The 27,825-nt window shown below is 36.5% G+C and overlaps 1 protein-coding gene across 1 annotated transcript; it reads right to left on the bottom strand.

Moving 5' to 3' along the window:
- Nucleotides 1–2,736: 2,736 nt before the first annotated feature.
- CDC37L1 (cell division cycle 37-like 1) lies at nucleotides 2,737–27,798 on the bottom strand. The gene is made up of 7 exons (XM_011988363.1): nucleotides 27,452–27,798; nucleotides 22,220–22,501; nucleotides 18,029–18,122; nucleotides 12,889–13,004; nucleotides 12,206–12,328; nucleotides 8,046–8,210; nucleotides 2,737–4,406 (listed from the first exon to the last, which is right to left on the bottom strand). The coding sequence occupies exons 1-7, from the start codon at nucleotides 27,581–27,583 to the stop codon at nucleotides 4,305–4,307; spliced, it is 1,014 nt and encodes a 337-aa protein (XP_011843753.1). The 5' UTR covers nucleotides 27,584–27,798; the 3' UTR covers nucleotides 2,737–4,304.
- Between the last annotated feature and the right edge of the window lie 27 nt (nucleotides 27,799–27,825).

Genomic DNA, 27,825 nt, shown 5'->3' with positions numbered 1-27,825 from the left:
AAAAAAAAAAAAAAAATTCGCCGGGCATGATGACAGGCACCTGTAATCCCAGCTACTCGGGAGGCTGAGGCAGGAGAATGGCGTGAACCCAGGAAGTGGAGGTTGCAGCCAGCCGAGATGCCACTGCACTCCAGCCTGGGCTACAGAGGGAGACTCCGTCTCAAAAAAAAAAAAAAAAAGCCAGTGAGAACAGCACCTCAACCCACTTAGTTTATAGAGTAAAAGTTATTTTGCTATACCTTTTGTAAGCAGAGTGTACCGTGGGAAATGCAAACTGGCAGTTGTTAACACCATCCAGAAATTTGTCAGTTCCATTTGAAATAGTTTAAATACTGGCTCAAATTTCTAAACCCCACCCTGTGGCTACTTTCCCCCCAGCTATATATAATGGCATTCTAGCAAGATACTTTGGATCCTCATAACTTGTGACAAAACTGCCCTATACTAACAACAAATCATTGTAATTATAGATCTCAAATTATGTTAAATTGCTATACTTGCAACCAACAGCAAGAATTTGTATTTTAGAATACGTTAAGTCTTCTCATTGATCAAAAAAAACAAACAAAAAACTTCAGATCCTGAAAAATTGTAGAAATAGCTTTCCTATCTTTGCAGTTAAAGATTTTCATCTTGAAAGTTACGGTTAAAAAAATTTTAAACAGTTAAAATAGTGTAGCTGTGCTTAAAGCTTCTGGTAAAAGCCAATATGCTTTGTAGAGCCCTTTTCCCCCTCCTGCTTTTTGTTTTTAGCTCACTAAATGATATAAACACTGAGTTTTTCCATATATAGCACTGAATAAACTGTCACGCCAAAGTGTCAATCAGTCCAGCACTGTGTCATCTTTTTCTAAAGGATTCCAAGTTAAATGTCTGATGTGTAAATAACATGAAGAATTATGCTGTTAACTATGTGAAAGATGTGGGAATTTTAAAAATCATTTTCTATATTTGGAGAAGATCAAACAAGTCTAATTCTTCAAAGCTTATGAGACTGGTTTCACTTCATATTAGATGGTAAACAATCGAGAATGAACTTATATTCACCCTTGTGTCCCCCTCCCCTGACCCCCTTGGCTCACACAGTAAGCAAATAATTTTCAGATAAATCAACTTCTCAGAGTTATGCAATTGTATATACATGTCCATGTCCATTACAGATGAGAAATGGGTGGATTTGAGGGTTTTGTTAAAAGTATGTTTGCTATAGTGGCAAAATTGAAATGGAAAGCCTAACCTCAACCCAGACAAGTACCTCGGTTCTGTCCCACACCAATTTAAGAACTGAAATACATGACTGACTTAGAAAAGTAAACTGACATTTTGTTCTCCTCTGAAAATACTCCAAGGTTAACTTCAGGATCACCTTGCCTAAACCTACAATCAACTTTTTTCATCCTGTAAGAAAATCCACTTACTAAAACAGATTCATGATCTTTGGGCAGCATGTTCATTCATTTTTTAGATGGAGTTTCACTCTGTTGCCAGGCTGGAGTGCAGTGGCGCCATCTTGGCTCACTGCAACCTTTGCCTCCCGAGGTTCAAGCAATTCTCCTGCCTCAGCCTCCCAAGTAACTGGGACTACAGCCACGTGCCACCATGCCCAGCTAATTTTTGTATTTTTGGTAGAGACGGCATTTCACCATGTTGGCCAGGATGGTCTCGATCTCCTGACCTCATGACCTGCCACCTCTGCCTCCCAAAGTGCTGAGATTACAGGTGTGAACTACCGCGCCCGGACGTTCATTCATTTGTAAAAGGGTAATATGATATGCCAGTCTGAAAGAAGAGGAGGACCTGGTTTTCCTAAAGAAAAGTTATAAGAGATTGTGAGCTCATTAGGCAAAATGTGAAAGAGTCCACTTAATGGTATACTTGGAAGAGAATGTTACCCATCTACCTAAGAGTAATAATTTCAAGTCAGTGTTATCTTCACTACCACTGAAAAAATGACAGAGTTAACAGAGAATAAATGGACAGCTATTTGATTAAAAAATTTTTTTATTCAAATATTAATTTTATCAAATGAAACAAGAATCTTTGATGATATTTTGATGTAAAAAAAAAGTTTCATTCATGTGTTTGCACTTTCCATGGTTTAATTTGTTTAGGGTAAATTGTCCAACCTGAAATATAAATTATCCCTTTGCTTAGTATACTCTTTATTTCTTAAGAAACCAAAAAAAGGACATTTCATTTGATAGGATTTAGTTCAAGGATGTCAATTTACTGTTTCTAGTACTAAAGTACGGGTAACTATGTATGGTCTTTAAGTGCAAATTATGGCATCAGTCAATGGTTCCCAAAACAAACCAAATCACACTTACATACTCAAAACACAGTATTTTCTTTTGCAAGTAAAAATATATAAATCAAGTTTCAAAGAACGTCTTTTCAGTAATTCCTGTTTTAGAAACAAAACCCCTCAAGAATAGTTTACTCAGTTTGTTGATACTTTCTCTCCCGCCAGTCTTCAGTCATTAAATACCTCTAACTTAAAGAAGGCAAAATGAAATTCAAAACCATTTGAATGCTTACAGGCAAATCCTGGGAAAGAAGGGAAAATAATAATTCAAGTAACATTTCTGTGAAACTGGGAATATGGCTCCTGGGTCTGCCCATTCTCTCAATTTGGTAGAAAGGGAAAAATAAGAGCTTGCTTCAGAACAGAACAAAAAGAAAAAAATGTCTATGACTAGGTCATGGGTTAAAAAAAAAGTACAGGCTGACAAACACTACTATGTAAATTAGTCAAACATTTTATTATATATATTTATATCAAAAGCACAAAAAGACTTTTATTCTGAAAACCAGGAAGATTGTGATGTTACAGAAGAAGATTCAATAATTCCAGTCCATTTCTAGGGTACTAAGTGTCTGATCACCTCAGTTAAAACAAAATACAAATGAGGCCAAGGTCACAGGTCTGATCACCCTGAGTCCCTTAGCACTATTTGGTTTCTCAAGCTGAGACATGTATTCCCAGTCCCAGTTAGCCACCTTCCAAGTGTTTGCTATTAGTCTTAATGGGTACTTAGCCAAAGACTACACCCAAATATAACCAAAGCTCATGTCTAAGTCATAAGATTAATCCTTCAATAATAAGGATAGCATAATTAGCTTTGTTACCTAATTCTACATAAACTAAATCGTCAAATATCCTGGCATAATTGAAATGACTTACCGAGGAAATAGTAAAGCTTGGAAGCATTCTATGGTAACTGAGCTGAAAAACGGGAAATGCCAAATGTTGTAAATGCCGTCATTACCAATAAGGGTCACCAAATTCTCAGAAATAGGTAATTGGCAGCTGAAGGCAGTTAGCACTACAAGATTTCTCTTTAAAAAAAAAAAAATCATTTTTAAGAGTCCTTTTTTAAAAGGCTACATCAAAAACCAAACCAAAAACAAAAAAACAAAAAAATTAAAAAGGCTACATGAGTGAAACAATAACCACAAATTTAAAAATCAGATTATTATTCCTGTTTGTTCTTATGAGTCATTAGTATTCTTTTAAAACTTACTCCCTGAGAGATCCCAGACTATGTTAAGAAAGAGTGAGCTTGAAGTTATTCTTATTTAAAAAGAAAATCTATATTAGCTCATCACTTTTGATATTACTGTAACTCTTAAAGTCAGCAGGGTAAAATCAAATTCTAAGGAATATAGTTTTGAGAATCATTTGAGGGTAAATGTAATGTCTACATCAAATTTGTATTATAGTCAAGGATTTAACTGATGGTGCCGAAAGTCAAGTATTTAAGAGTTAAGACTTTTAAAAATTGTACCCCCCAACTTACTTAGTAAAGTAGATTACCAACTACTGATTTATTGCTTTTAATGTGATGAAATACCAGATTTGACAGCTAAATTAGCAGTGGGATACAAGTACGTTTTTATCTTTAATCATTTTTGTAGAATAGGACATGTACATATCCATATAAAAAGAGACTGTAGCAGATGCCTCCCAGAATCAACCAGTTCTTGTAAACATTGCATTTGTGCAGATTTTCATACTTGATTCCAAAATTGAGAACAATAAGATTAAAGGCAAATCTAGTAGCCACAAAAAGTCCAGTTTGACTTCCTGCAACATATGGTACCACTCCTCTCTTCAGAACAAAACAAAACAAAAAACCTAGCAGCACATTAAAAAAAAGTTTACAAAACATTTCAGTACTCTTTCCCTCCCATCAAAAACCAAACAAAAATAAAGTGCAGCACCCATAAAAGTGTCAAGAAAATAGCCAAGTTCTTCCTTTCTTGTAACAAAATAGCACTTGGCCTCAGCAGTCTTAACCAAATTATACAGTGTCCATCATTTTGGGTTCATCATCTTCTTTATGTACCACTGAGTTTAAGCTGCAGAGAGCTGTATTGATAGAATACTGAAGATAATCTGGATTCTGGGGAAAAAGAAAAGGTGGATTGGGGGGGAGAAAAAAACGCATTATAACCAGTTTTATGACAGCACATACATATATATTCAGTTTCACAGTCCTATTTCTCTGCAGTGTAGTAGAGCAGTAGGAAAGAAGATGGACTTTGGAAAGAGACTTGGGCCGAATTCCAAGAAAATAAAGAAAAAAATAGGATGCTATCACCTATGAGATGTGATAAAAGAATGATACATGTGAAAAACAGAAATGTTAACAAATACCACCTTTCTTCTCCATTTAATCATACAAGGCAAGGCTACAACTTCCATGTGATTATATATACACAGCTACTGATAATTTAAATATGGTTTGAAGTCAGCAATGCATTTTTAAGATTACCATCTAATTATAACAGTAAATACAAAAACTGCAAATCATCTGAATGAAGAAAAAAATTTACTGGGTATAAATTGTGGATATCTTCAGGGTCTACTATGGTTTCACAAAGGTTAAAACAAACTCAGTGAGAAATCTGTACGCTTTTGAGAGGTATTTACACCCTTATTTTTTAAACAGAATAAAACCACGGGATTTTTTAAACAAGCATCACTCATAAATGTTATGTCAATTTCAAAAAACTGGGAATAGAAAACATAAAATCTTACTCAATAAATGCAAAAATAAAACCATTATTTGTTAAAGCACCATGAATAAGGGTATAGCCCTTAAGATCCAGAACTTTAGAAAATTCTTCCCCAATTCAATTTTGTCTACTCAATTGTTCCGAACGTCTGCTACTTAAGACTTTTACCACTTGTATTACTAGTTTTACTTGTATTTATTTTATTTAATAAACACCAATGAGGACAATAGTCAAACAGGATAGATGTCTTAAACCTCACCATCCAATAGGAGGTTGGGAGGCAGGGTTTTCTAAAGATCTTCCTAAGAAAGTACAACACTTTGTGAGATTCCTTTATTCTAAAAGTCAAAAAGCTAGCTGGAGTTTGGATTATTCCCAATCAGGTCTTTGTGAAGGAAATAGCAGAGACAACCGACTGAGACGGGATACTCACACTGGGCCTCAGTTTTAATCCTGCCTCTATTTAGTAATGCAAGCCTCAAGGAGAACAAAATTCACAATTTAGTAAAATTAAAAGCTAGCCTATATGATAAACCTAAAGTAACTGTTATTATATCTATATCCAAAAGGCCTTGGATTAGACCTCTCAAAACTAAGGATAATGAATGGTATTTGGCTTATTTCAAACAATTGCTGTCAATTATTAAAAAAAAGAAATTAAAAGCTAAATGGTTACCCACACTTAAGCTTTATCAAAAATGACCAATTTTCTTGCTACATTGTCTCATTCTCCAAAAAAACAGCTTTAAGCCCTTTTTCTGACAATCCAAACCTAATTCTCTGGAAGAGAGCTTACAATTACTCTATTAAGACTGGGCTCCAGTTTTCCATGACACAACTTTAAATAACAGAATTGGCTGAGGAGATTCTCCAAAACTCATCCACCCATCTTCCTAAGAACTGTAAGATACTATCATACAGAGACTTTAAAAAAATAGAAGGAATCGGTATACCCAACCTAACCTATACTTAAATTTCATTGACTGTCCCATATTTTCATCTAGTAACATTCTCAACACATATGACTCAACAGTCTGTGGTATAGGTGAATAAGCAGTGAAGTATAACAGAAATCCAAAAGTAGAATATTAGATTCATCACTTATTGTGTTGACTTCAGGCAAGTTACTTAAGTTCTATGAATTTCAGTTTACTCATCTATAAAAATGAATGCAAATGAATCACAGGGTATTTGAGAAGATTAAATAATATGTGTGAAAGTGCTTTGCAACCTATAAACTGATATAAAAATGAGATGTTGTTATGGTAAGATTTTTCTTCCAAACCTCTAAACTGATGATTTGGTCCCTCAAGTGTCCTCTCATTTTATTTCCCTCAATTAGTTGATAATCCTTTCTGCACATGTAGCAAGCATCTAACTGAAATTTTATCCAGCCCTTGTATCCTTCAGAAGGACTACACCAGGATGCTCAAATTGCTTACCATAAGGAATTGGTCTCCCACCATGAGGAGATTAGCCCAGCTTAATTAATCTGAATAACCCTGATAATATCAGCAATACAAAAGTGTCAGAATTGTATAATTCTAGTCCCCCCATGACTATAAGGGATGCCTAGCACCTGATATCAGTTGCTATCTAATATGTGTAACAAGGACTTACTTCTCTCAAACCAGAGGAAACTTCTTGAAAACAAAGGATAAGATACTATAATGTGTACCTTTCCCTCTTATGTTTAGAATCAGTTACACCCTTCCAAAGTCTCTTTTTTTCCTTCCCATGCATTATGTGACATTTTAATTGCAGGAGGTTTATATATTGGATTTCACAGTGACTTGGTTCCCGAATTCCCCTGGAAAAACTACTTCCCTATGGGCTATTTCTTAGGAAATGAAGAGAAAAATCATCAATGAATTTAAATAAAATTAAGAGATAATCTGTAGGGAATTTGTAGAGGGAATATTCCTTACATGTCTAACTAAGGGGGAACATTAGTAATTATTTAAAAATCAAACATTTATTTCCATCCTTGAGACTTTTTTTTTTCCAGGCAGCCTCTAGAGCCAGAGTAGGCTCAGAGACTCCTGAGAATAATATTTTTGACTGGGGTAAATATGATCAATCGCTTTCCTTAAAGGACATACATGTAATTGGAATGGTGAAATTACAGTGACATAAGGTCGAGTCATTGAAAATCTCAATTTTTAGCACTTTATGAGGTTTAAAACTAAATATAGGACTCTCCTTGCATTGTCTTTTGCATAAGACTTTCCTTCTCACAATGTAGGCAACAGATTAAACTGGCTAAAGCTGGTCTTAAAATCTTGGAGCCTGGAAATGAGAGATGACTGGGCTCTATTAAAGTGCTACTAGTAAAATCAAATGGGTAGGAATTATCTAATAACTTAAACTTGTAATCCTAACTAGCATCAGGAAGACCAGTGGTCTGATCACTTCTCCTTTTTGATGTAAATTTTTTCATGCTGCCTATATGACATGGTTTTACCTTGATCAAACCACTGAAGACTTTGAAGAGGCTCAAACAGTTGGCCAATATTACCAGATACAGTATTATCAGCTACATTAATGTGTTCTAAAAATGTTACATCTTGTAGACAATACCAACATTTAACAAGAAAATACTAAATAAACTTAAGCAACAGATCACACTGATTCCACTTGCATGTCCACTTTGAAGCTAATTCATCTAAAAATATCAAAATGGCATAGTTCTAACTCAGGATGAGATGTTTTAAGGAAGTTCCTGAGGGAGCCATCTTGAAGAGTTTATGACTGAGAGGATCAATAGCTAAGATTTGTTCTTAAGAATGGTGAGGTATAACTAATCATTACTACATTAAAAGGAGAGGAAATCTGGTATCTCTAAATACTTAAGAGGTGAGATTCGGTACCAAAACATGGCATGAAGTAAGATTCAACAGTTATCTTCTGAGGCAGAAATATGTAAAATAGTAACACACATTAAAAAAAAAAAGTTTGGCAAAATAACAAAAATTATGTGAACTAATATGCTTATAAAATAAATATTTACTTTTCCAACTTACCTGTGGTAAGGATTCTAATAAACCTATAGATCCAACACCAGAATGGGGAACATGATTCTGAAGTGTCATAGGATGAAAACTTTGTGATTGAGAATAAAGTCTTACTCTTGACTTGAAAGCTTCAAGTTCATTTTTGAATGCTTCAAAATAACCTTCTTCCTCTGCCTAGAAAAAACAAACAAACAAACAAAAAACAAAGACTGTGTTCTTCAAGATTTCTAGACATAGTAAACTCCAGAAAGCATATAACAGGTTTGAAGTGGAGGAAGTAATGACAAGGTGAATAGTCTAAATATAGAAACCACCATGATCCCTGTCACATTTGTGAAAACTACCTGATTTATAGGAACATTAATAATTGGTTTGCTCCATTTCCTTCTGCTTCAGCAAAATAAGCTAATAAAAAACAATCCCTCCCTATACATACGCACACAACTAAAAGAAAAGAAGGCTTTCTCTGTATTTTCCTTGATTTATCTGGATCCTTAACAGGATCCAAAATAGTCCTCGTTTAATCTGTCAAATTCATTCTATCTTCCTCCTACTACCAAACAATCAAGGGATATTCTTAAAACCTTTTAATCCTCCAACAACTAATGAAGGTGCACTATTACCTGTTCCTAGTAATTTTCTAACTCTATATTCCCTACTTATAAGAGCTATGAAAACCAAATAGAATTCAACAGTCAACGTCATTATGGAACTATCTTCCTGTTCTAGTTAAGCAAGTACCTTCCTTTCAATATTAGGGAAAGAAAAAGTATGATAACTTAGGTCGAGGGAGTGGAACTCTTAGGCAACTCCCTATTGGCAGCTGCCTCTGTTTATGTTTCTTCTGAATATAGAGAAATGATACAGAGATTTATCCTACCAATAGAATGCAGGCTTTAAGTTCAAGTAGCGGGAGAGATCTTGTCAAATGGATTTTAGGTTGTGTAATCAGGTTAAAACCTGTGGATTACTTATCAGCATCAGCATCTATTGAAATAACACAGAGAATGTTCTGTGCTGCCATCCTATCTTCTTGTAAATTTAGGAAGAACTTCCTTAATTACATTTCAGCACCTCGCTTTATAAGAACTTGTGTGGACGCAGAGTATGTTATATCCAAAAGTATTCTTTCTGAAAATTGAGAGGCACAATTGCTGGCCTCACTGCATGCTTAAGGTTTAGGGATTTACATACAGTGATGACAGATTTTGTATTATTAAGTAATGTGTAGGCCACTTGCTTAATTTCTTTATGCCAATTTCTTCACCCATAAGATAGCAATAGTAATCCTCATAAAATATTATATGAATTTAATGAGTTAATCCATGTAAAGTGCTTAGAATAGTCCCTGGAACAAAGTAAGCATACTATGAAAGTGATTATTTCATAATTTAAAAAAAAGTATTATTAAGAATACAATGTTAAGATTGAAGACCAGTGCCTTTCAGTTTTACTTTGTTAAAGTAAATGTCAAACAATATATATGATTTGGCCATGTTCCATTATTTTATTAAACACCAGTTTAAACACATCCATTAATGTAAAATGAAAAGGAAATTATGTTTTTTACTACTCCTAAGTGTCAAGTAAAAATTCAGAAGAGACGAGGTGTGGTGGCTCATGCCTGTACATTTTGGAAGGTTAAGGCAGGAGGACAGCTTGAGCCCAGAAGTTCGAGACCAGCCTAGGCAATACAGTGAGACCATGTCTCGACAAAAAATTAGCTGGGGATGGTGGCATGTGCCTGTAGTCCCAGCTACCTGGGAATCTGAGGCAGGAGAATTGCTTGAGCCCAGGCGTTCAAGGCTGCAGTGAGCAATGATTGCACCACTGCACTCTAACCTGAGTGACAGAGCAGGACCTTGTCTCTAAAAACAAACAAAAGTTTAGACTAGTCACCAGAAGCAGCCTAGCTAAAATACCAAGTCAAGTATTTGCTATTAAAGTTCAACTGTTTCAGGAAAACTTCGTGTTTCGGTTGCATTTCAGAAGAGTTTAGGGTATTTAAGTTAGGACGACTGCCACATTGACAGTTTTTTTTTAATATACGAATAATAATTTTATGTTTATAAAAGGAAATGTTCATTGTAGTACATGAAAAAGAAAATGGAAATTGTAATTCCACCACACAAGTATAACCAAAGTTAAACTTTTGGTATATTTCCTTTTAACTTCTAATTGTTTATGTTCAAATATATCCTATGTGCAGAAAAGCATGTAAAAGACATACGCACAGTTTATTCAGCAACACCCCCACTATGTGCCCGCAGAAATTAGGAAATAGATCATTACTAGTGTCCTAGAAACCAATTCCCAAGAGCATTTCCCCTCCCTCCCTGAGGTTATCATTATTGTAACTTTTGTCTTCTTAATTATTCCTTTACTTTAGTTTTACTGCTTATATATGCATCCTTCAACAATATATTATTTAGTTCTGCCTGTTATTAAAAAAATACTTTATAAAAAAATACAAAATAAGAACGTTGATACTAGATATATCCATTTAGTATCTATCTAAACAGATACATCACTCTGTGGTTTGTTTGATTCACTCTCTTGTTTTCCATCCATGCTGATGTTGGCTAGTATTTTACAGAATGAATATACAGGTTGCATATCTGAAATGCTTGGCACCAGAAGTTTTTCAGATTGTGAATTTTTTCAGATCTGGGAATATCTGCATTATACCTACCAGTTGAACATCTCTAAATTGAAAACACAAAATCTGTGAGTATTTCCTTTGAGTGTCATGTTAATGCTCAAAAAGTTTCGGATTTTGGAGCATTTTGGATTTTGGATTAGGAATACTCAACCTATACCACAATTTATTCATTGTTCCCAGGTTTTTACTATTATGAACAATCTACTATAACCATTACAGCAATCTAGTACATATGTGTAAGAGTTTCTCTAGAGCAGCAGTTCTCTTTACGTCTTGAAAATTACTGAGGGCCCTAAAGAGCTTCTATTTATGTGAGTTATATCTGTCAGTATTTACTGTTAGAAATGAAAACTGAGGAATTTTTAAAACATTAACTAAAAATAACAATGACAAACTCATTACACTACCATTAATAACATTTTAATTTAAAAAAAAATTGTTTTCCAAAACAAAAAAATTTAGTGAGAAGAGAGTTGCTTTTTCTTTTTCCTTCAATTTTTCTAAATCTAATGTCTGGCTTTACAGAAGATGGCTAGATTCTCATATTTGTACTTCCGCATTAATCTCTATTATACACTACTGAGAGAATGAAAATGAAAATTAAAAATAACATCTTGATATTATTATGAAAATAGCTTGGACAGAGAACCTCCTGAAAAGGTCATGAAGCCCCTCGGGGATCCTGGACCACACCTTGAGAATCTACTCTCTAGGGTGTATATACCTAGGAGAATTTCTGGATGTTAAGGCAGGCACTTGTTCAACTTTACTAGGAAATTTTGTAAAGTGGTTGTTCCAATTTATACTTCCACTAGCAGTGAATGCAAATCCTTATTGCTCTACTTCTTGGGCAGCTTTTAAATTACTGCAAATCTTGTGAGTGTGAAAGGGTACTTAATCTTTCTAGACATCTATTTTTCCTCAACATGGCCAACATCATCTAGTATGTACTGCTTCCTGTGAATTTATAGCATAAGCATGTCTTCAGCTCACTACAAATGTTCCACAAATATAATTTTAAAGGGTACATAATATTCTATGTACCATGGGTATTTTTAACCATTCCCTTAATTGCTGAATTTTTAGGTTGCTTCCTATTTTTTCTTTATAAAAGTCTGATTTCTCATTAAACTGCTGAGTTCTACACATGAAGAATCCTGTATCTATTTTGCTCAATAATGCATCCTGAGCATCTGAAACAGCTGTGCTTTGCATTAGGCACTCAACATTTACTGAATGAATTAATGACAGAACACAAGTTTCCTGAATATACACATTCATTTAAATGGGTCTCAATTTCATATACATGCTGTAGTACAGCCTCTTATATAGCTCTTTTAAGTTTAAATTAGCAAGAAATTAGCAATATAAATTTTCTTTTCACAAGAAAATCTACAGAATTTAGCCTGTGGCATCCTGCTTGGATGCCTTCTATTGATATGAATAGAACAAAGAGGTCTCAGCTGGGACCAAATCTTCCCATTTATCATATCAAATAATTACTTACTTTGGCTTTCTGGAAAAATAAACGAAAACACCCTCTTGGATCCACATTACAGTTTTTGGCCATTTCCATAATAAACTGCATTACAACAGCTTGATGTGCTATTTGTTCCATTAAAGCCCCTTTCTGAAAAAGATTTAAATGATATGAGAAACAAATATATAAATATATTTAATTGGCATACTGATTCAAATTTTGCATTTTTAGAATATTTCTGATTTTACTCTCTTTAGTTATAAGTCAAATACTTTACAAACATATAAAGAGTATATCTTAGTTTTTTTTTTTTTAATTATTATTTGTATGTGGACCAGAATATCTAAAGGAAGACCATGCTCTGAACTTGATTTAATACCATGATTACTGTCTGGATTTTTAAAATACGACTTTCAAATTAGTTTGAAAAGGATTATAGCAATATGAAAATAAGAGAGATGGGGGTGGAGTGGGAGAGAAAGCATAGTGGAAAAGTTTCTGTATGCTAACTGAAACAACAACAACAACAACAAAATCCCACATTAAACTCAAGTAGATCTGAAAGAAAAAAATGGTAATTTCATCTAATGACCTTCCTGCTTTCTTTTAAAGGACTTAATGTAGAAAAGAAAACAAAACAAAACATCAATAAAGTATGAAATCAGATTTCCACTAAGGTTCCCAGAAACTCAAGGTTCACATAATAATACCTTCTCAGCTTCTAGGTGAAAACACCATAAAATAAGATATTTAGCAGTTTCTTCACATACAAGGTATGGATGGTCAGACAAAAATCTCTGACTATCATCCCATCGACTCAACATACCTGTAAAAAAAAGAATTGAACCATAAGTGTCAAATATTTTCTTTCTTCCTATAAGGGAAGAAATACCAACAATTCTTAATTCATTAATCTCTCAATAGTATTTTAAAATGATTCTCTTTAAAGATAATTCATATTACCAGAGCAACAGACTATGGTAAAAGAGCAAGTGAGGGACAATACTCTTTAAAGCAATACTTAGTAGACTGGAAAAAGCTCCTAAAATTCACAGAAAGTTTTATTTCAGATAATTAATCAGGCCAGAGTTCAATATTAAAAAGTCCTGCATCCACGAATGTGCGCAGTCTTGGGCAAATTGAGAGTTAGTTATGTAAGCCATTTACTCATGATGTCTTTTATAAACAAAGTCTTTTAAAAATTAGTTAAGCGTATTTGAAAATGGTTGTCATTTTGTTTCAAGATGTCAAAGAAATCCAAATACTATTTAAGTTATATCTACACTTTTATCTAAATTAGTAGGAAATTTGGTCAAAGTCAATACTACCAAGAAATCACGGAACCAGCAAAGTGTTGACTTTTTAATGTTGTCTCTACTAAAAATAGAAAAATTAGCTGGGCATGGTGGCAGGCGCCTATAATCCAGCTACTTGGAAGGCTGAGGCACAAAGATTGCTTAAACCCAGGAGGCGGAGGTTGCAGCGAGCCGAGATTGCACCACTGCACTCCAGCCTGGGCAACAGAGCGAGAGACTCTGTCTCAAAGGAGATAAGCTGGACATGGTGGCACACGCTTGTAATCTTAGCACTTTTGGAGTCTGAGGCCAGAGGAATGGTGGAGTCCAGGAGTTGCAGGCCAACCTCGGCAACATAGTAAGACACTGTCTCTACAGGAAAAGTTTAAAAATTAGCTGGGCATGGCAGTGTGCATCTGCAGTCCCAGCTACTTGGGAGGCTGAGGGGGCAGGATCACTTGGGAGCCTAGGAGCTGGAGGCTGCAGAAGGTATGATGGAACCACTGTGCTCCAGCTTGGGCAATACAGTGAGACCCCATCTCTTAAAAGGACTTTAAAAAAAAAAAAAAAAAGGATAAAGACTGTAGCATTTTCTCATAGAGTATTCTAAGCTTTATAAAGTTATTTCCCCGATGCTTTGCATATAATGATTAGGTCACTTGAAGTTCTGAGAAACAGAATGATTATGTAAGTTACTTAAAACTACTTTTTAAAGTATAAAGAATATTGCCAGGCATGGTGTAATCCCCACTATTTGGGAGGCTAAGGTGAGAGGACAACTTGAGCCCAGATGTTGGAGGCTGCAGTGAGCTATGACCTCACCACTGCACTCCAGCCTGGGGGACAAGAGCGAGATTTCCTCTCAAAAAATAAATAAATAAATAAATAAATAAAAATCATATACATTTTCTATTCATTTCACTTCATATGTAAGAATGCTTTATATTAAATGTTTTTCAAAAATAAGATATTGATTTTTTTTAAAGCAATAAACAATTACATTGAAGAGGTTGTAAATACTCATAGTCAGTACAAATGAAAAAAATCCTATCATAGTATTTGCGCAAATGTTTATAGCTCTTGGTAAAATTTCCAGTGACAACATCCTACACAGATTAAAAAAAGGTGAATCACAGCTAACTTTGGCTAAAACTGAAGATGATGTGCTCTGAAAATTAGATGACTCAAAAAGCAGCTCTGATGATCATAAAGCCAGTGATGTCAAACATGCATATAACTTTGAATGTAACGGTTGTAAAATGTAAGAGATAAAAGGCTTTGTTTCTAAATTAATATTTTATATTTATAAAATGTGAATTACCTAAATTAATAAACTAAATACAAATGTAGAGGAAAAAATCAGATTTTAATGCTTTATACTATTCCATGATATACTGTACCATTTACTATTACGTGGTAAATTCTACCTAATTGTAAGGGTAAAAGCAGCACAAGAAAGGTAGTCAATAAATTGTATAAGGGAAAAGCTAGGAAAAACTCTGAAGAATATAAGCACAAATAAGACCACAGAGAAGCACTGGTGGGAAGGCCCTATAGCCCTACACAGCCCCCACACACACCAGGCCAATGTCATCCAAGGGTCTGGAATGCAATCCAAGTCCAGAAAGCCTCCAACTGGAAGCTTTAATTACATCTCCTATTGCAGATGTGTTTAAAAGAGTATAGCAGAAGCCATTATCCTAAGCAAACTCACGCAGGAACAGAAAACCAAATACCACATGTTCTCACCTATGTGGGAGCTAAATGATGAGAATACATGCACACATACAGGAAAACAACGCACACTGCAGCTTACCGAAGGGCGGAGGGTGGGAGGATCAGGAAAAATAACTACTGGATACTAGGCTTAATACCTGGATGATGAAATAATCTGTACAACAAATCCCCAAGACACACGTTTACCTGTGTAACAAACCTGCACATCCTGCACATGTACCCCTGAACTTAAAACAAAAGTTAAACAACAACAAAAAACCAAAATAAAAGAGTATACCAATATAGTCATCATTTTGGTAAGCTTTCTTCTTTCATCACAATAAGCATACATCAGAAATCTTCCATCAAGCAGGTATAGCCACAAATTTTCACTGTCTTGTCTCACACTTCTATCAATTCAGTGCCATAATTCAGTCCACAGGGATTTTTATTCTTATCATTCCCCATGACTACAAGTTGGTCCACTCTCCACTGATGGAACTTGGTAAAGCAGAAATTGCAGGTATTCCAGGTCCCTTATTAAGATTTCCAGAGTGGGAAATAAAACACGTGAAAATTTTGGGAGCCTACTACCTTAGTAACATTCCTGGGGATCCAACATGCTGTGGCAAGTAATATATCTCCTCTGAAGTTAGAGTCAATATGCATTTCCAGTAAAAAACAGGCACAATGTGACTCCGGGAATGGCTATTGGTCTGGTTGGGTGTGAAAACAGCAAGGTTCTGGTATTTATTACAAGACAGTATATTGGAAGTTCATAACACATAATGGCAAAATGATTGCTTATTAATCACCTGTGGATGTTAAGTCAGTTTTTTTCCTCAACTATCTCATTATTTGCACAACAGTTTCATAAATTCAGGGGTCACGGTGGCACAGGTTTGTGATTATGCATAGATTTGACAGTGTAGACTTTCCCCATCAAGGATGTTCTAGTATCCTAATCCAGTTTAGCCAATGAACACCTAATTTGCCAGTAGCAAAAAACATCAAAATCTCACTACGGCACAATGCACTGCAGAGATGAGCCATCAAGTAGCAGGTTGATTACCTTGGCCCCACTTCATCTCAGAGGGACTGGTAATTTCTCACTTGAACCAGCCCACTTTAGATGTGGAAGTGCCCTCCCTCCTTGCCATGCTTCTAATCAGTAATACATCTGTAGTCTTACTAAATGAATTATTCACCATACCACATTATTTTTTGACCCAGAAACTCATTTTACAGCAAAAGAAATGCAGACTGTAGGGTTCATGAAATTCACTGTGCTCATAACGAACATCACTACCCAGAAGCAGGTTTTATAAAACGCTGAAGATACATAGCACCAGATGGGTTACAACACTTTGTGATATTTGGATATTTTCCTACACAAAATTGCTTCTGAACAAGGCAGTCAGCTTACAGCAAAAGTGAAAGAACTGTTTCTCATTTACTAGGTTTCTCGTGGCTTCAAAGCAACCAACTTTCAGAGTGCCAGCTGGGTGAAAACACCTTGAGGAATGTTGTTTTACCAGATGCAGTACATGCTCTGAAAGAGCAATCAGTATGGTACTATTTTTCCTTCAACAGAAAAACATGGGCCTAGAAAGCAAGCACTGTAGGCGGGAGTGGCAATTCACATATCACAACTAAGATTCATGTGCAAATTTTTTGCCTTCTATCCTTATGACTCAAGGTTCTGCTCATTTCAAGATTTTACTATCTGTCCAAGGGAGGCCTGTGTATTTTTTTTTCTATTATAAATAATACACATTGATGATATGTAGAAAAACTTCATCTTTATTTCTTCAGGTACTGTTCTTTTAGTTAAATACAGTCTTTTTTCTTTATTTAAAATGAAAAGTATGAGCAAAGTGAATGTTTTATGAATAAATTACATAAAAGGAAGGGAAAACATTGAAAGTAATATTTATTGTATTGACATAATTGAAGCATAAACGAAATTCAAAAAATTCTGAGTAAATAAACACCAACAGGAAAAAGATTTCAAAATGCCATTTAAAAAGTTCATGAATATATTACAAATAAAAACCTTGTTTACTAAATTAACATACTACTTGGAATTTTTTTTAAAAAGTTTTTACTTTGGAATTAAAAAAAAAGTTTTAAACCTTAACTCCTAACAGTTCCTAGTAGCATTTTCATGCCAGCGGTATCATGCTGCCTATAATTCTCCGAACACACCATGGTGTTTCCTAACTGCCCGTCTCATGCTGTTGCTGTTGGCTTGCCTCCCTTATACATGAAAAACTCTTATCTGTTCCTCAAAATCAAGCTCAGATGCTGGCTTCTCTGGGAAGCCTTCACTTGTATCAAACCCCCTCTTACCCTTTTTCCCCAATAGAAAAAGCCTATTTTTCAGTTCTTTATATATACATTTCTATTACTATATTTATCTGAGTAACAGTTCAAGGATCTGCCTGAATTATAGAGCATCATATCCAAAACCTGAAAAAAAATGAATAATCTTTTAATCATAAGATAATCAGATTCCAAAGAAGCAAAGAGGAGAAAGAAAAAAGCAAAGACTAGTTGGGAAATGGAAAGAGGCTATGGAATACATAAAGTTGTCTTAGAAGGTAGTACTATATAATAATACTTTTGCTTGTCTTTACCATTTGGTTGGCTCTGTCAATTAATTTTATTTATAACCAAAAAAAATTCTAAAACAAGATCTATACAGCTGTGCCAGAAGTAGCTACAAAATTGGAGTTTGCTACTTTTCTTTTTGGCTCTCTTTTTATAAGTCCATTTTTTGCACATGTACATATGATACTAAACATTACAAAGAAGGAAACCCAAGTAGTAGACTTACCAAAATGTCTGATTTTTTGCTCATATTTTTGCATAAATGATTCTGATTTATCTTCATCCTCTGTGTCTTTTCTTTTATCTTGATTAATAAAACTCTAAGAAAAAATTTTAGAAATTTAAATCAGATTTTAAATTCTAATTGAATCTTCTTTCTCAGATACTTCCTGTAGACAATATTTGTGGTATAGTATCATACTGATATTACATGATTAAATTCATCTGTTAAACTATTTTTAAAAATTAAAATTTTCTTGTATGGGAGTCTTATTAATTTTGTTTAAAATGATATATGAGGCTGGGTGTGGGGGCTCACGCCTGTAATCCCAGCACTTTGGGAGGCCGAGGCGGGCGGATCATGAAGTCAGGAGTTGGAGATCAGCCTGGCCAACATACTGAAACCCCGTCTCTACTAAAAATACAAAAAATAGCTGGGCGTGGTGGCGGGTGCCTGTAATCCCAGCTACTCGGGAAGCTGAGGCAGGAGAATGGCGTGGATCCAGGAGGCAGAGGTTGTAGTGAGCTGAGATCATGCCATTGCACTCTAGCCGGGCGACAGAGCAAGACTCTGTCTCACAAAAAAATACATATGATATATGTGTGGATATAGGTTTATCTTAGAAATCATGCAGAAAAACAACTGAATTACCCTTTTTGGTAAGCTGAACTTCCCAATTAAAAGCAGGTATAGAAACATCCTTTATATTTTACATGAATAATTTACTTGTGCATTATTTAATTCCTGTAAGTATTTGCAACTCTTGCCTAATCTTTCGAGTTCTTGCTGGAAATAAACTCAGAAATTCAAAGCACATAAACTATATTTACTATAAATTCTTTATTAAGACATAAACCAGAAACAGACCGTTGTTGTTGCGTGTCTTTTTTTTGTTTTTTTGAGATGGGGTCTTGCTCTGTCACCCAGGCTGGAATACAGTGGCACAATCATAACTCACTGCAGCCTCAACCTCTTGGAGTCAAGTGATCCTCCCACCTTAGCCTCCAGAGTAGCTGGGACTACAGGCGTGAGCCACCATACTCAGATAATTTTTAAATTTTTTGTAGAGACGAGCTCTGGCTATGTTGCCCAGGCTGGTCTTCAACTCCTTGGTTCACGCAATCCCTTCACCTTGGCCTTCCAACGTGCTGGTATTATAGGCATGAGCCACTGTGCCTGGCCCTTTGTTGCATTTCTAATAAACTTCTTAGAAGAGACCAAACAGTTTGATTTTTAAAGTCAAGTACAAATTTCTATTAAGGAAGTACTTATTTTCAGTTAAATAAGTCATAAAATATACCAAGAATAAAGTTTGTATCTAGCTAGAAAAACTGGCAGAAGTTTCTTAGAACATTCTGTGATCGTATTTATACCCTGTTATCATCACTGCCAAAAATAAAAATTGCAAACTAGATGACTGCCAGTTTATAATCAGGAAGCACTCAAAAGTTTACATATTTCAAAATAAAAGATTTTTTCTTTATACAGTCTGCCATCTAGACCAGCACTGTCCAATAGAAATACAATCCAAGTTGCAAATGTAATTTAAAGTTTTCTATTAGCCACGTTAAAAAGCAAAAAGAAACAGATGACATTAATAAATTATTTTATTTATCCTAACATATCCAACCTATTATTTCAACACGTAGGCAATACAAAACAATTATTAATATTTTACTTTTTTTGGCACTAAGTCATTGGAATCCGGTGTGTATTTTACACTTACAGCACATCTCAATTCAGACTAGACACATTTCAAGCACTCAATAGCACATGTGGCTAGTGGCTATCAAGTTGGATAGTGCAGATCTAGATCAGTCCTCTCAAGTCTCAAGCTCCCAGACAAAACCAGTGTAGGACTTTGAGCAAATGACTGGAACATAAAGATAGTCCTAATTAATTTGTGAGATAAATGTAGGCTATCTTAGAACCTAAGTTTAAAGAAATAATTAAAAGCAACAACAAAATGAAAATATTTTTTTTGTGACCACTGTGTTAAAGAAGAGACATCAACTTTACAAAACAAGAAATATTACTTTGAACATTTCTTGAACCTTCTGGAAGAAAAAAGTTATTTTAAATAGTTTTGGGATATAAATGCAGAACAGAAAATAACACTTAAGATGTACCCCTTAAAACAATATATACAGATATAGCAAATGACTCAGATAAAGAATGATCCCATTGTGGAGGGGGAGAAAAAGTATATGTAAATTAGTAGAGGCACAGAGAAAGTCGAGAAAGATATGACTCACTGTTAAAGTACTGATAGGGCTAGTGGCGAGGTGTGTTACTGACTGCTGTAGCAGAACTAGAGCTGGTCCAGGGAAAGGCAATTTAAAAAGCTCATGAGAGTAGGTGAAAGCAGATGCCAAGAGGACAATTAACAAGTAGGTTATGTGCTGAGAAGTCTAGAAAATAATGATGGTTAAAGATAAGGTTCATTGTGGACTTAGACAAGAATGAGCAGTCTCTCCCTGAAACTTGAGGGTGAAGTACAAATATAAAGAAGTATCACTTTACAAATTAGTAGAAAATGACTGAATTTCATTGCCCCATAGGTTACAGACTGAAGATTTAAATACTTTTTTCCTAGGTTCTACATTTCATATATTCAAAGGATTGTGGACTACACAAATGTATCTATTTGTTAAAATTTTACACTTAAGATTTGTGCATCTCAAAGTATATAAATCTTACCCAAAAATTAAACAAAAAATAACAATAAAATGCAGGAATGGGTGTAGGGGAAGGTACACATGAAATGAAAATGGCAGAATGATGACAGTCATTGATGTGGACTGTGGGGTTTATCTGTTCACTTTGTGTATGTTGAAATTTTCCACGATGAAAGGGCTGAAAACAGGTCTAAAGTCCAAATTCACTCCTAGATGATACATCCATGGGCTAATTAAGGAAAATGACGACACTTGAAGGCCTCTTTCTCCCTATTCTCTGCATGTTTCAGGCCTAAAGAACACTCATAGTGGATAACATACAAAATCTACCTTTGTGGTAAAGCTAAAAGCTTTCAGCTCTGTGAACTGTGTTTCCTTCAGCCATTATGGGATAGTGAAAAAAATGAACACCAAAATATCTGTATCCATCAGCATGTTCATAGACTTCTTTATAAATGGTTCTCCAAAATAAGGCTTAATACAAACTACAATTTTTCTTTTTCTGAGACGGGGTCTCACTGTTGCCCAGGCTGGAGTGTAGTGGCGCAATCTCGGCTCACTGCAATCTCTACCTCCTGGGTTCAAGTAATCCTCGAGCCTCAGCCTCCTAAGTAGCTGGGACTATGGGCACTACAGGTACATGCCACCATACTCAGCTAATTTTTGTATTTTCTATAGAGACGGGATTTCATCATGTCACCCAAACTGGTTTTGAACTCCTGGACTTAAGTGATCTGCCTGCCTTGGCCTCCCAAAGTGCTGGGATTACAGGCGTGGACATCTAAGCCTGGCCTATTTTTCAATAAATATCATTTTATTCCACATTTAAAACACTAGTTCATGAAGTTTTGCCTTTTATCCCCTTTTCATGCATCTGAAAATTAATCTCTAGAAACTCTAGTTTTCAAATGGAAAACTGAGGTATTAAACCCTGAAGTTTGAAAAACATGGGATTTTAAAAGTCTAAGCCTTCATTCTTAAAGGCACTGAATAAAGGATATTCAACACTTCTCATTATCTTATCTCTCCATCCCAGTCAGGAATTTCTCACATTTAACCCACCACTAAGTTATTAAGTCACTCTACTTAGTTTTCTACTTAGTTGATTCATTTATAAAAATAAGGTAGTTGTATTAAAGGAACTCTAAAGTAGTGATAATCAATGTAGGGGGTACAAAATATGAGATGTGGAGGAAAATGTTTCACAACTGATCTATTTTCCCATCGTTATAAATATCAAATTTTTGTGAATGTTTTTTAATACATGTAATATTTGTTCGGCAGTACATTTATATAAATATGTATTTCAGACTGCTCAATTAACTGCCTGGAGTCTGCAGCTCTACAACAAGAGCTTTGAGACTTTCTGACTTTCATAACTTTTCAAGCACCTTTCATAAACTGTTAAAATTGAACACTGTTTATGGGATTCTGCTGCTTTGCTACCAAATACGCACAACTGGTTTGTACAAACACTTCAGTTTTTCTTCTTTCATTATGGCTCAATACAGGGTCATACCTTATTAAAAACATCCTTGCTAATGGCATCCATGCTCCACAGACACATCTTCTCTCTTTGTACTAGAGCTTCTTCTTTTTGTCGCCACTCTTCTTCCCGTTGCCTCAGTTCTGATACTGCTGTTTGTGCTTTGGCATGCTCCTGATCCAAGGACTCAGAATTATGCAGTGCTAAGCTACCAAGTTTCTGTTGAGCTTCAGCAAGATTCCATTTGCATGCCACAGAGCTCTTTACAAACTCTTTCTGCTTTTGGCAAGCCAATTCAATTCCATGGCTATACATCTGGATAAAAACAATATTTGTAAGAAATGAAGAAAGCAATGGATGTTTGTGCAGCACAGTTCAATTTTTTTTAATTCAAAGGATTTCTGTACAATATTTTGGTATATAGTATATCCTGTGTTCTAGGTCTGCAGTCATGTTTTTATATCTTAGTCCTTGTTTCATCAACTAAATTCTAAACTGCTTTGTTAATTTATGCCTATCCCCTGACAACTAACAGCAACAAAAAGCCTGGCAATTATCACAGTGTCTTGCATAAAGCTAGTGCTTAACAAACATTTAATTAAGTCTTCATAATCCTGAACAAGCAGAATAACGAGAACAAAGCTTAAATCTAGTTCATCACTTCAATACTCAACTTGCTGACAACCAGGCCTTTATAATTTTGTTCTCCAAATTCTTCACTACAAAAAAACCTCCTTTTATCTAGAAGTAATCACTTCTTGGTTTCTATTTTCTATCTGTATTTTTCTAATCCTTGGTGATTTGAGAAGTTCTTATTGGATATTTCTATTTATAAATGATTATATCAGACAGACATCCTTTAATTTATTCCTAATCAAAATAGGCAAAGTTATATATCTATATCTATCTATCTATCTATATTTTGAGATGGAGTCTCGCTCTGTCACCAGGCTAGAGTGCAAAGGTACGATCTCAGTTCACTGCAACCTCTGCCTCCGGGGTTTACATGATTTTCCTGCCTCAGCCTCCCAAGTACCTGGGACTACAGGCACATGCCACCACGCCCAGGTAATTTTTGTATTTTTAGTAGAGGCAGGGTTTCACCATGTTGGCCAGGATGGTCTCGATCTCTTGACCTTGTGATCTGTCCACCTTGGCCTCCCAAAGTGCTGGAATTACAGGCGTGAGCCACTGCACCCAGCCGCAAAGTTACATTTCTTAAAAGTAGCAATGGTCCACCCTGCTGACTGTACTAGTCAAAAGCAGTAGTAATTAGTTTTAATATTTACTTAATTACTACATGTAAAATACTGTGATAGAGATTCAATTCCCTATATTCCTTGGCTCTATAAAACAAAAGCTGAAGGCACATTCTTTGTGACTTCTTAGTCAAATGTAGATCAACTTCAGAATAATTTCTCTCCAATCTATTCCCGTATCTTCATCACTATTCAAGCCCTTATAATCTCACATGTGAATTATACAAATGCTGACTCTCTTATCTCAAGCCATTCTCCACTCCACTAGACTGGAGTGATCTTTCAAACAAATGAATCTGATCTTTTTTTTCATTCTTAGCTTTGGGATAAAGGACACACTCTGTGGCATAGCCCTTTGTGATATCATTTCCCATTACCTCTCCAGACTCAGTTCCAATTGCTCTTCTACTTGTTTGCTTATTCTTCCCTTTCCTACCCTTGTCCCTCACTTCAATTTGGCAATCCTCTTTCTTCGAGGTAACCCCTACGGAAACTCCTATCTTCATCCAGATTCTGGCAGACCCTAAACTTTTTCTTACCCAGTCTCTCCCTACCCAAGTTATGTCTATTTCTATTGTGGTGTTTTTCATACAATATCATGCTTATTTGTTTACTGACTGGTGATGGTAAACAATTCTGAGGCAAGTAGCAACCAAGGACCCTACCTCTTAGCTGAGTCTTCAGGCAAACTCAGGTTTGTACTGGGACAAATGTGGACACTGTTGCTATTCAGATGTTTTATTTGCTCATTCAGCAGGTCTAGAGCCCAGGTACTATAAACAATGTCCCTAACCAACCAGATAAAACATTTATTTTTACTTTTTGTTATCTTAGAATAGGATCAAGAATAACTGTAGAGTAGCTATGCTTAAAACAGGGCCAGGAAAAGGAGAAAAATTAAGCTATAAAACTTATTTTGTAAGAAAAGATATAAGAAATTTTGTATACAAAACTTCTTTTGGCTGGGTTCGGTGGCTCACGCCTGTAATCCCAGCACTTTGGGAGGCCAAGGTGGGCAGATTACCTGAGGTCAAGAGTTCGAAACCAGCCTGGCCAACATGGCAAAACCCCTTCTCTACTAAAAATATTTTTAAAATTAGCTGGGCATGGCCAGGAGCGGTGGCTCACACCTATAATCCCAGCACTTCGGGAGGCCGAGGCAGGTGGATCATGAGAAAGAGATCGAGACCATTCTGGCTAACATGGTGAAACCCTGTCTCTACTAAAAATACAATAAAATTAGCCGGGCATGGTGGCGGGCGTCTGTAGTCCCAGCTACTTGGGAGGCTAAGGCAGGAGAATGGTGTGAACCCGGGAGGCAGAGGTTGCAGTGAGCCGAGACTGCGCCACTGCACTCCAGCCTGGGTGATACAGTGAGACTCCATCTCAAAAAAAAAAATAAATAAATAAAAAATAAAAAAATTAGCTGGGCACGGTGGTGGGCACCTGTAATCCCAACTACTCAGGAGGCTGTAGCAGGAAAATCACTTGAGCCTGGGAGGCAGAGGTTGCGGTAAGCCAATATTGTGCCATTGCACTCCAGCCTGGGCAACACCGCAAAACACCGTCTCAAAAAAAAAAAAGGAAAAAGAAGACAATATATCAAGAAAAGTAATATGGTTATATGGATAAAGAGAAATTATCTTGCATTTTCAAATTATTTGGGAGTAAATATTCTTTTCTCAAATCAAACAATTCTAAAAATAATTTATGTTTTAATTCTCCACAAACTACCCAGACAACATTTGGTCATTTGGCAAACTATCCAACATGTATTCAGATGATTAAATAAAATATTAGGTCACATTCTAATCCATGACCATACAGAAGTTTTAGAAAGACATTAAACATGATCTGCCTTTACATTAATTGGATCTAAGAATTACATATCACATAATACATTAAGAAGTCTAGATCCCCCTTATTTGATAAAATTAAGTCAAAGCTGTTTTTTAGGATTATAAAATGTTAATTAATTAAACATTTTATTTTTTTCCAAACATTCCAATCCAAAAATTTAAGTCTTAAAGCCAGCAAAACCAATAAGTAGGTCTGTAATAAACACATGAACTTAGAATTAATAATCACGTTGCAAATTTTTTTTTTTTTTTTTTGAGACAGAGTTTCGCTCTTGTTGCCCAGGCTGGAGTGCAATGGTGTGATCTAGGCTCACTGCAATCTCTGCCTCCAACAATTCTCCTGCCTCAGCCTCCTGAGTAGCCAGGATCACACACACCCACCACCACACCCAGCTGATTCTGTATGCACCACCACGCCCGGTTAATTTTGTATTTTTAGTGGAGCCGGGGTTTCTCCATGTTGTTCAGGCTGGTCTCGAACTCTCGACTTCAGGTGATCCACCTGCCTCAGCCTCCCAAAGCGTGGGATTATAGGCGTAAGCCACTGCACCCGACCCACTTTGCAAATTTTAATACCATTTAAAGGTAGTTTCAGACAAAGTTTTACAGTACTTCACAGGGTGGGCAGTGCAGTAGGTGGGAAAATATACTGGACTAGGAGTCATAAGTGGGTTCTAGTTTTAACCTGGCCACTAACTAGTTATACGGTCTCAGGGAAATCACTTTTAATGAGAGAGATAAGCTTACTCACTTCTAAAAATCTTTCAGTTAAACAAATTTATAAGTGCACAAGTAAGAAATTAACAAACAGATATTTCTCTAGATTACTTCTGTAATTCAACCACAATGCACTGTAATTCTTGACACCCTTTTTCCTCTTCATATGCCTTCCAAATTGACAATGGCACCTGCTGTTCACTCTTTTTTTCCTCCCTAACACATCATATGCTTATAATACATTTTGTATATAAAGATGACACTGGTGATCCAAAATTAGTGGGTGACTAATGATGGACCCATCAACTCTCATTCTATCCTCCTAAAAAATGTCTTGTAGTTCCCCAGTGACTAGCTGGCCAAAGTACAGACAGTGGTTATGAAACAGCATTTTTCTCTGTGTGAAGCCAACTAACTCTGTTAGCTGGGCATAAGACTGATAATCTCACGCTTACTGGCAAACAATTTAACTCATCCTCATTAACATCTAGCAAAATAAGTTGAGAGGAAAACTACTATTAAATCTGTTACACTCTTGGGAACCCCATTTTGCAAGAAGGCGACAGACACCTATGATCCATTGAATATATTAGTGTTTAGACTGTGATCCTGAAATATACTTCCAAAACACACAGGGATTCAGAGGAAAAAAAAAAAACAGGAAAAGGTGATGCGAGTATGTAAGTATCCCCTAAGATAGGTCCCTGAAAAATCCTTAGTAGTATCACACTTGGATACGTTTCAATGGCAGGAAGGCAGGAAAGCTGGATTGAAAACACAAGTACATACCAGGAACCTAAGAGAAGTCTGAAGGAAAAGGCAAGTATATGCGTATATATTTTCACTGGAGAATGACGTGAAGCAAAACTACACAGTAAGGCAAAGATGGTCACGCGAATGGGAGAGGTGTACGCCAGCGTCAAAAGCGAGGTTTGAAGAATTTACTCAGTTGTCAACATGGGTTGAAATCGCATGTGAAATCTTTGTGAGGACTCGGTGTGACGTTGAACTACAATCATTCACTGTTCCTATCAACTGTGCACAAGTATGCTAGAGCCTTTAACAGAATAAAGTGCTCCGGGAAAACCTCTCACAAGAGGACAAAGGGTCAATGTTACACCATGAGCCGCCCCAAATCTGGGTGCTGTCAGGAAGGGGAGATGGAGGAACGTCTTCCAAGGGTGAACAGCAATCAGCCAAGGTGAAAGAAAAGGTGTGCGTGGAGGTGGAGGTTGGTAATACATGGCCACCCCGTCTCCATCCGAAAATGCTATAAAAGGGGTGGGATGGCATCAGGCATCAGATCCCCGGGCCCCGGCAGTGAGGTGGGCGCAGAAAAAGGCTTAGAAGAGGGTCTGGGAGACGCGGCATTCCAGGGGTTTGGGGACAGCACCACTCCATCCCTCGGCAGAACGCAGGCCCCCTCTCACCTGGGCGCCGCCGCCCGGCAGCTGCGGGCAGCGGGGAGAACTGGGGAACACGTCCAAGTCACTCTCTTCCTCAGCCTCACCCTCGGCCCGAGGGAGGCTCCAGGGTCCCGGAGGCGGCCACGGTTGCTCCATGTCCGGCTGCTCCGGGTCCTACAACCGCCCCCGGCCCTACAACTGCCACTGCCAACAGACTTGGCGTGAGTGGAACCTGCTGAGCCGAGCCAGAAGCCCAGCCGGGGGCCAGGGCCGTTACCCAGAATCCCTCTACTGGCCGCGAGGCCGCTGCACACCCCGCGATAGCCTGGGCCTCGCCACCGGCGGACGGCGGAAGAAATAGTCGGCACGGTGCGTCACTTCCGGTTGGGGCGGGGCTG

This window comes from Mandrillus leucophaeus, unplaced genomic scaffold, assembly GCF_000951045.1.
Source record: "Mandrillus leucophaeus isolate KB7577 unplaced genomic scaffold, Mleu.le_1.0 Scaffold329, whole genome shotgun sequence".
Lineage (NCBI taxonomy): Eukaryota > Metazoa > Chordata > Mammalia > Primates > Cercopithecidae > Mandrillus > Mandrillus leucophaeus.
The sequence above is the reverse complement of the archived record's forward strand: the minus strand, read 5'-3'. Positions and strand labels throughout refer to the sequence as shown.